The following is a 9,260-nucleotide window of genomic DNA, read 5'->3' as shown; positions in this document are numbered from 1 at the left end:
AATAAATGCACGTGGTCTCTCGGCTAAGGTAACCTGAGGATAGAAGACTACGTACTTTTCTTTTTTGGTAGGCTAAAATGACATGTCACATCAATTACCTAATATGGTGGATGCGCTTCAGAAATTCATCCAGCGCATGAGCGCTGCCTAGCCACGTCGGGTGCATGCATATAGGATCAGGTGCATGCATTATCATATGCAATTCTTCTCTTTCCTTATCTTGGTATTCTTCTTTCGGCTAGACAGAGCCTATCTCAGATCTTCTACTTGCACTTTTATCGTAGTCGTAGCAAAAGCCCCAACTTCTTTACTATAAATACCAAATTGAAGTATTTTTGGCACATAATTAGTTTTTCCTGTGTTGCATTAACGAGTGACGACGTCTGAACAACAACAACACCAGCTGTAGTCGTAGTCATATCAAGCCTATTGATATTTCAGAAAATTTGGCAAATGTATATAAAATGGTGGAATTTGGTATAAAGAACCGAGGTGAGACAATTAGGTTAGAAACCTTATTTTGTAACACCAAGGCACGTTTTGGTTGGCTACGGACTTATATGCCACGTGGAAGGTTGTGAGCTTGAATCTCACGCGAGTGCAATAGTTTTTTCGCTGCTCCCCAATTGATCGAAAAAAAGAGATGTGTATCAGGTCCAGTTTGGCCCATGCAAGGGACGGACGAATTTTTTGTTAGGAAACTACACCCCGACCCAGGACGTACGGACGGAAGTCACCACACAGGACAAACCAACGGAACTCAACGTAAAAAATCTTTAAAATTGGTACCACCTCGGATAGTAAAAAAACTAAAAATAATAATGTAAATGAACGGATAATAAACCTAGAGGAACACACATTGCTTTATTAGTAGATATAGATATCTTTATCTTTATCTTTACCTAATAATAAAGCAAATTGGGTTTCTTCCGTCCGTCATGGCATTTTTTAGAAAAGTCCCTCTATTTCAGAGAATTCAACCCGCAGTCCTGTTTTAAGTTAAAACGAATCATTATTTTCGTATTTTACACAAAGTCCCTGTCTTTTCTTGAAATCAACCCGCCGTCCGGATTTAAGTCACACCCGAACCATTATTTTACATTTTTCAAAACGCCCCCCGATGTTTTCGGTAATTCATCCGCGGATCATATTTAAGTCAAACAAATGCTTTTTAAAATCATCCATATCTTTTAAACCGTAACTCCGATTTGAATATGTTATATATGAAATTTGATTAGAAAAATATGTAGAATATGAATATGAGATTATTTTTACCTCTTAAGTATCTTTAAATATTATTTTGGAATATATTTGAGTCAAACCAAATGATTTTTTAAATTATCTGTATCTTTTAAATCGTAACTTCGATTTTAACATATTATATATGAAATTTTATTAGAAAAATGTGTGGAATCTTAATATGATGTTAATTTTACCTGTTAAATATTTTTAAAATATTTTTATGGAAGCAAACTTATAATTTATAGCGCAAGATCCGTTTTTTTCATATCGGCGGCGATCCCGATAGCAAATAAACATCCCACTATAACCATATACGAAAAAAAAACATCGATAACTTCACGTGCATACCTCTGAAAAATGTCGCAAGGAAAACAACAGATTTCTCATCGCGAGAGTGAGAGAAAGCGAGCGAGAGAGAGAGAGGGAGAGGGAGGAGAGAAGGAGAGAGAGACGCCTATATGATTAACCATATTCAACACACGTTTTTTTGTTGTTTTGTGTGAACACCGAGGCCATCGCCGGCGAGGGTGAGAAGGAGGATAAGCGGCAACACAAATATGATGCCTCACAAAAATAAAGAAGATGGACCAATTGTGGTCTTGAGTGATGGTTGTTGAGTTAAGAGTGTGTGTTATGTTTTCTCTCCCGTTGCAACGCACGGGCTCTTTTGCTAGTAGACAATAAAGGGACTATTGCTTCTGCACATCCATCGTCCCTTTTACAAACAAACCAGTTTTTGATATTAATTAATCTGCAATCCAACTTAAGTAGAGAAAACAAAATGTTTTTTTTGCATTTTGTAGAAAACCCCTTGCATTTTATGGTAATTACCCCGTAGTCCACCTTTAAGTTAGGGAAATGGATCGTTATTGTAGTTTCATAGAAAACCCCTTGCTCTCTCTGATAATTAACCCGTAGTACATAGTGACATGAATTAAAGAGAAACCCCCTGATATTTTTGTAAACCAACCCAAAGTCCATCTAAAACAAATGTTTTTAAATATACATATCTTTCAAACCCTAACTCCAACTTTAACATGTTATATATGAAATTCGATTAGAAAAATATGCAGAATCTAAATATGACGTTATTTTACCCGTTAAATATTTTTTAAAATCCTACTTAGGGTGCAATCTTAATCAATAGAACGATCCGTCCTTTTTTTTGTACCGGTATTCATTTGGATTGCAAACGAACACCTGAACAAAACCATATTAAAGACGAAAGAAACCAATAGTAACAATGCCTTCATGCCTCATCAAAATATCACAAAAATATCTAAAAATATCTCACAACAAAAACAAATTGCTCATATTGTGCCGAGAGAGAGACACCTTTGGATTAAGCATATTCAAACGCATTATGGTTGTGTGAGCACTGAAGCCATCATCGGCGATGGTGGGAAGGAGGATAATCGGCAACACAAATGGAATGTCATGTTGAAATAAAGGACGTGGACCTATTGAGGTCTTCAGTCATGATTACCGAGTTAGGGACTTATGGTATTTTTTTCTTCTGTTGCAACTCACGGACTCTTTTGCTTTTTTTTTTGAGAAGAAGGGACTCTTTTGCTAGTGTATATATATATATATAGATAATAAACAAAACGGCCTTTTTTTTACACGCACCGACGGGAGGAAGAACCCAGGTGTAGCCCAGTCTAGCGGCCTGGCCCAAAAACCAATCATCTCCTATCCTCAAATCCCACGGCCACCGGATAACACAGCCACGCCCCCTCCTCTCTGCCCGTTCCTCATTCCCAGCAGAGGCAGAAGAGAATGGCGTCCTTGGTCCAGCACGTCGCGGGGCTCGCGTGCCCACCACTCTCCGGCGCGTCGCGCCGCCCCGGGGCGCCTATGCGGCCGTCCGCGCTGGTCTGCGGGACGTACGTGCTGAGCAAGGATGAGAAGGAGCGGGAGCGGATGCGCACGCTGTTCGACGAGGCCTCCGAGCGCTGCCGCACTGCGCCCATGGAGGGCATCACCTTCTCCCCCGAGGACCTCGAATCCGCCGTCGAGACCACCGACATCGACACTGACATTGGCTCACTCGTAATCCCCCCCTCTTCTTGTTCCTGCTCGCTCGTTTCATGTGGAACAGATAGCAATGGGTGCTCAACTGCGTATCGCTAGTAGGGGACTGGGATAGTACGTCACCTGTATTGCTTATAGTTGCTTATAGATTTTCGTTTAATTGGCTTTAGATCGCTCATAAGTTTATTTAGTACTGAAGACGTGTCATATTTCTTACTGCTTGTGGTTTTTCAGATTTTCATTTTGTACTAACTTTGACTGTGCTATGTTTCTCATGTTCCTGTAAAATGTTATGCCCGTAGGTTCGAATAGAATGTTCAAGTGAACTAGAATGGGTTTGCCGTATTAGTTTCCTATTTCCTTATCGTTTTTGTTTTTTGAGGGGCGAGTGGTACTACTCTGTAATCTAGAACGACAGCACCATTACTGTTTGTTCAATGCTTTCTGAAGGAAAGTACCCCCTCGTCCCATAATGTAAGACGTTTTTTGAGTGACACATTATGGGACAGAGGGAGTAATAAAGCTATATTCTTACATCAAATGGAAATATAATTGAAATTCCTGAGTTGTGGGACCTTGGAGCAACTTAAAGATTAGCCAATTCGGTTATTTCTGGTCTGACACAATACTTTCAGCAACTGACTGATTGCTGCGTGTTTTTCTAAATTAAGTCCCCTCCAACTAGGTCTGTGATATTGAATTAAGCAGATCCAGCGAATTATTAAATTACTGTATTACAGTGAACAGTCTGCTTTGCATATTGTTGTGTGGCACATGCACATGGACACAAAATGCAGTTGCATAGCTGCTGGATTTTTTTTCTCGAACGCACCTGAAATCACGCCTTTGATTTAAAAAGGTGCTAAATACGCGCAAGCGACCAGTTTAATATTAGCATTGTACACACCAATGGCGAGGGGTGGAAGATCTGCTGGATTTGCAGCTCTCCATTACTATTTTTAGTTTAGTGCCAACAATTCTATTATTATCTCCTTTTTTTACATGTGGTACTCCTCTGCTATTTGTGCAACACACTACGTTTTGGGCACGCTGGTGCTGATAGTATAAGATTTCTTAATTAGCTTGATAAATTTTGTATCACACTGTTCCTGACATCTAAAAAATATCTTGCATGCTTGTGATGACTACAGATTAAAGGGACAGTATTCATGACCACTTCAAATGGTGCATTTATTGACATCCAATCAAAGGCTACTGCTTTCTTGCCTATAGATGAGGCATGCCTTCTCGATATTGACCATATAGAGGAGGCAGGCATCCGGCCGGGTTTAGTGGAGCAGTTCATGATAATTGATGAGAACCCAAATGATGAAACTTTGATTCTGAGCTTACAATCAATTCAGCAAGACCTTGCTTGGGAAAGGTGCAGGCAGCTTCAGGCAGAGGATGTTGTTATCACGGGTAAAGTGAGTAAAATACTTGCAGAAGGACCTATATCCATGCTATAACCATTGTTCCCTAACCGTTGAATAACTTCTCCTGTAGAAATTATTATAAACTAAATATTTAGAAAGCATTGCCTCTTCCTGCCCCTTGTTTGTGTTAATTAAATCAGACTTTGCCTTTTTGAATGTCTGCCTGGCAACAGCAGCCAGTGTTCCTTAGAAAATGAATGTCAGTTCAGTGGGTCTTTATGGTGTAGATTTACTTTGTATATGACCTCGGTTAATAATCCCAATGTTCATGCTGCTGTTAACTTAGGATGGCTTTCTTATCAAGTAGTTATCATCTGTTCATTGGATTGTAATGATTTTGCTAGTTTGTTCATGTGTGACTGCTAATGAATTTATGAAGTTTAGACCAGTCATTTTATGAAAGCATGTCAATGGATAGCTTTTGTCAACAGCTTTCCTGATTTCTGTTGTTGTTTCTGCAAGTTCCGTTATCCTTTGTCCGGCCCACATGTATGTATGTTGTTACTTTGATATGCATGACTCATGCCCCCTTAGATACTGTGGTACTGTTTTTTTATTTTTTGGGGTGAAATTGCAGCACTGATTTAGTCTAGGCAGCTTTATTCGTGTGCTCAGATTGCAATGTTGCCCTGCAGGTAATTGGTGGTAACAAAGGAGGTGTGGTGGCTCTTGTGGAGGGCCTTAAGGCATTTGTTCCATTTTCACAAGTGTCATCGGTTGGTTCACAGTCCTATACTCCTATTACAAAACATTGTTATATCCTATGGTTTTGTTGCTGCATGAGCTGTCTTTTACCAATTTGATCCTGATATACTATGGTTGAGTTTTGGCTGCTCCATCCTTAGACTAGCTGCTCACTATTTCACTAACTGTTGCTTGACCTTGATTAGAAAACAACTGCTGAAGAGCTGCTTGACAAAGAGCTACCTCTGAAGTTTGTGGAGGTCGATGAGGAACAAGGCAGGCTTGTCCTCAGTAATCGCAAGGCAATGGCCGACAGCCAAGCCCAGCTTGGTATTGGTTCAGTTGTTTTGGGAACTGTTGAAAGCCTAAAACCTTATGGTGCCTTCATCGATATCGGCGGAATCAATGGACTTCTGCATGTCAGCCAAATTAGTCATGACCGTGTTGCAGATATCTCGACAGTTCTTCAACCAGGAGATACCCTCAAGGTAATGCCGTCATCTTACTTGTAAATTATGCCAATTTGCTGTTTCTATAGCTAAGGCTGGAGGACTTTCTTTGTTATTAGGTTATGATACTAAGCCACGACCGTGAAAGGGGCCGGGTTAGCCTTTCTACAAAGAAGCTTGAGCCAACACCTGGTGACATGATTCGTAACCCGAAGCTGGTTTTTGAAAAGGTAAGTAATGGGGCCAATACCTTTTCACCGGAATATGTCATAACAGACAAACTGACATACTGGTTTACTATGCCCAAATTAGGCTGATGAGATGGCGCAGATATTCAGGCAGAGAATAGCTCAAGCAGAGGCAATGGCTCGTGCCGACATGTTAAGATTCCAGCCGGAGGTACCGCTATAACCATTATGTGACGGCTATGCACCGACGTGATGCAGTTTACGCAACTTTTTTCATACACTAGAGTAACATGTGACTGAAATAATTTGTCTGTCTTCCTGTGTCACCTCTTAACAGAGTGGATTGTCTCTCAGTTCAGAGGGTATCTTAGGTCCATTGTCATCAGACACAGCAGAGGAGGAAGGGCTACCCACGGACGAATAGGTGCAATAGCAAGAATGCATCTGATTCCAGAGATGCCTGGTAGTTCATCTTTTTGTGAATGCACGATGAAGACAATATCGTATCATATTCAGATAATTTCCCCTCGTCAACTTGGCCCTGTATCATTGTGTATGAAGTATAAGGTGCTGAAAAACGGCGGAAAAGAAATTCAAGTTGTACCCCTTTTGTAAAGCCATCAATCCATTTCGTGGAGAAAAGGGTGTGCGTGTACAGTCAGTCACCTCAAAAAGGGCTGGCTTAAGCGCACATTGGCCACAACCCCATTAAAGCATTAACAGCACATTGTCTTCCGATATACTCCCTCCGTTCCTAAATATTTGCCTTTTTAGAGATTTCAACAAGTGACTACATACGGAGCAAAATGAGTGAATCTACACTCTAAAATATGTTTATATACATCCATATGTGGTAGTTCATTTGATATCTCTAAAAAGACAAATATTTAGGAACGGAGGGAGTATTTGTGTCCATAAAAGAGCGTTGCTGCTGCTGCTGCTTCACCAAAAGAGTGCCAGAAAGAAACAAGAGAGGGAAGCATATCCACTTTTGTAACTTCGGAGGTTGACAAATGAAGATGGATAAACCTCTTTTATGCAGCAAGTTGCGCCTGCCTGGAGCCACAGGAAGAGCTATTGAAATGCAACTTAAAACCGTCTGCTTGTTTGTGTGTGTCCCCCTTTCCCATTCTGTTCAAACATGTCAAGCTGCCAAACCTCACAGGTTTCACTGATAGCGCCCTCCACTATTTTTCACATGCAAAACATCAAATGCTCTTTTCTTCTCCCTACAGCTAGCTAGCCAAACCTCACAGATTATGCCGTCAACTCTGCTCAGTAGTTTTCTTCAGAACGCCTTCACATTTCGCCGCTGCGGTTCATATCGATCCAGTTCGAATAACCGGGATCGCGCTGCTCAATCACGCGTGCTGATTGCTGAACCATCTAATTGAGCATCTGTAGGACGACCTGAGGATGGAGCTCCGCTACCGAACTTAGTTCCCTAGTGTCAGTCCCTTTCCCCAGTGTGCATGCGTCTTTCTGAAACCCGTGTACCCACTACAAATTACTAACCCAGTTTTTCAGTAGGATGAGTTAAGTGCTTTCCCCCCAGCATGCATGGTATCTTCAGGTGGACTAACTGTTGATGCACATTGACCGATCGCCCGCCGCCGGTGCGTCGTCGATCGGTCTCCGCCGTGAGTGGGGATTGGAATTTTCACCCTTCGCGTGCAACTTGCAGCACACACACACACACGCGCGCGCGCGCGAGGGAGTCGACGACGACGCAGAGCCAACGCAGAAAGCAACCTCGCTCGATCTGTCGTCTCCGCACAGATCGCAATGGAGCTGCGTCAGGTGAGCCATGCACATCAGCTTGAGAACCCGCATGTCATGTCCTCCGTGGCCTCGTCAGGGGTCATTGGCTAATGGCTTGGGCATTGATGCTCCTTGTTGATGATTAGCATTCAGACAAATGGAGGGTACATTGACCTGCAGCTATCGAGGTGATCCAAGAGGAGGATTAGGTATCATGGCATGATAACATGACACATGCACCATCGATCAGGATCAGGTCGCCATGGATATACATTTGCAACACAGTCCACGCAAGGAACCGATCACATCCACACATGCATGGCATGCACTCTCGACTTCTTCCTTGCTGTTCCTTCTTTTCCTCCCACATTTCAGCGTGCATGCTCATGGATCATACGTTGTTCTTCAAAAGGCGGGACGCAGGAGTCAGTCTAGCTGCCGAATTCCACAGCGGAAACCGGCTCACCCGGACAAGTACGTGCTTGGCGAGACTAATGTAAAGGAAAGAGAAGCGAGGATTCTTTTTGGTTGCTGTCACCCTTTTGAACTCGAATGTCAAACAGCATACGCACTGGTCGATCGGGCGCAGCGCGAGTGCCCATGGATCCGTCGCCGTCGATTGCTTTCTGCCCCCACTAACCGATACAGATCCATACACAGGTAGATATACACGTACGACGCACTGCCACATTTTCTCGGCCGGATCGGAGTTGAACACCACGATCGCGGCCGCCGGCGCAGGTCAATTCCTGGCCATATCTTACGGCCCGTATCATTGCTGGTGGTATGCGAGCCACACACCTACGTACGTTACTGCGTACAGGCGGATATATGGACGGACAGGGACATGTAGATAGATAGATTGACGACGACTGACGACGACGACGAAGACTATGTACGTACGTCGTGAGAGCTACTGCACATGGAGAGCAGCGGCGGCAAGCAACTTTGCAGCTGGTTGCCTCATGTCGCGCTCGTATACTTCAGTACAAAGTTGTACTTCAGTACAAAGTTTGAGTCAGTTAGGGCGTGTTTGGTTCAGGTTGTGAGCAGTTCCTGCATCACATACACTTCTCACCTAGTCTGGTTAAGCAAAAACATGTCCTAATGTGTCATCTGCAAGTTGTTTGGTTGTCTGTATCTAGTGTCTCTGCATTAGGTAATACGCAAGTGCACTTTGTTTGGTTGCCTGCATTGGCCCAAGCGGCACAAGAACACGGTGTTTGGTTGCATACAGCGTAATGGTGTGCTTACCTTGTACCCTAGTTGGTGAGCTTACCTAGAATGATCACACCTAACACACCAACGCCACAACACATCAATGACGATGAACTGGGTGAAGATGATGAAATTCTCCAGCTTCAGTCCAAACTGACGATCCACCTTAGCACCTTCCACTTTGACACCTCCAACCTTGCCACTGTCAACACTGTTGCCTCCGTGCTTTCGCATCAAGTCGGAGTAAG

The 9,260-nt window shown here is 42.9% G+C and overlaps 1 protein-coding gene across 1 annotated transcript; it reads left to right on the top strand.

Moving 5' to 3' along the window:
• Positions 1-2,957: 2,957 nt before the first annotated feature.
• LOC119290648 (30S ribosomal protein S1, chloroplastic-like) lies at positions 2,958-6,768 on the top strand. Its single transcript, XM_037569274.1, has 7 exons — positions 2,958-3,294; positions 4,428-4,703; positions 5,348-5,428; positions 5,603-5,884; positions 5,965-6,075; positions 6,158-6,244; positions 6,371-6,768. Exons 1-7 carry the CDS (start codon positions 3,022-3,024, stop codon positions 6,455-6,457), a joined length of 1,197 nt encoding a protein of 398 aa, XP_037425171.1. The 5' UTR covers positions 2,958-3,021; the 3' UTR covers positions 6,458-6,768.
• The last annotated feature ends 2,492 nt before the right edge of the window (positions 6,769-9,260 follow it).

Source organism: Triticum dicoccoides, chromosome 4B, assembly GCF_002162155.2.
Source record: "Triticum dicoccoides isolate Atlit2015 ecotype Zavitan chromosome 4B, WEW_v2.0, whole genome shotgun sequence".
Lineage (NCBI taxonomy): Eukaryota > Viridiplantae > Streptophyta > Magnoliopsida > Poales > Poaceae > Triticum > Triticum dicoccoides.
This window is presented reverse-complemented; position numbering and strand designations above follow the sequence as displayed.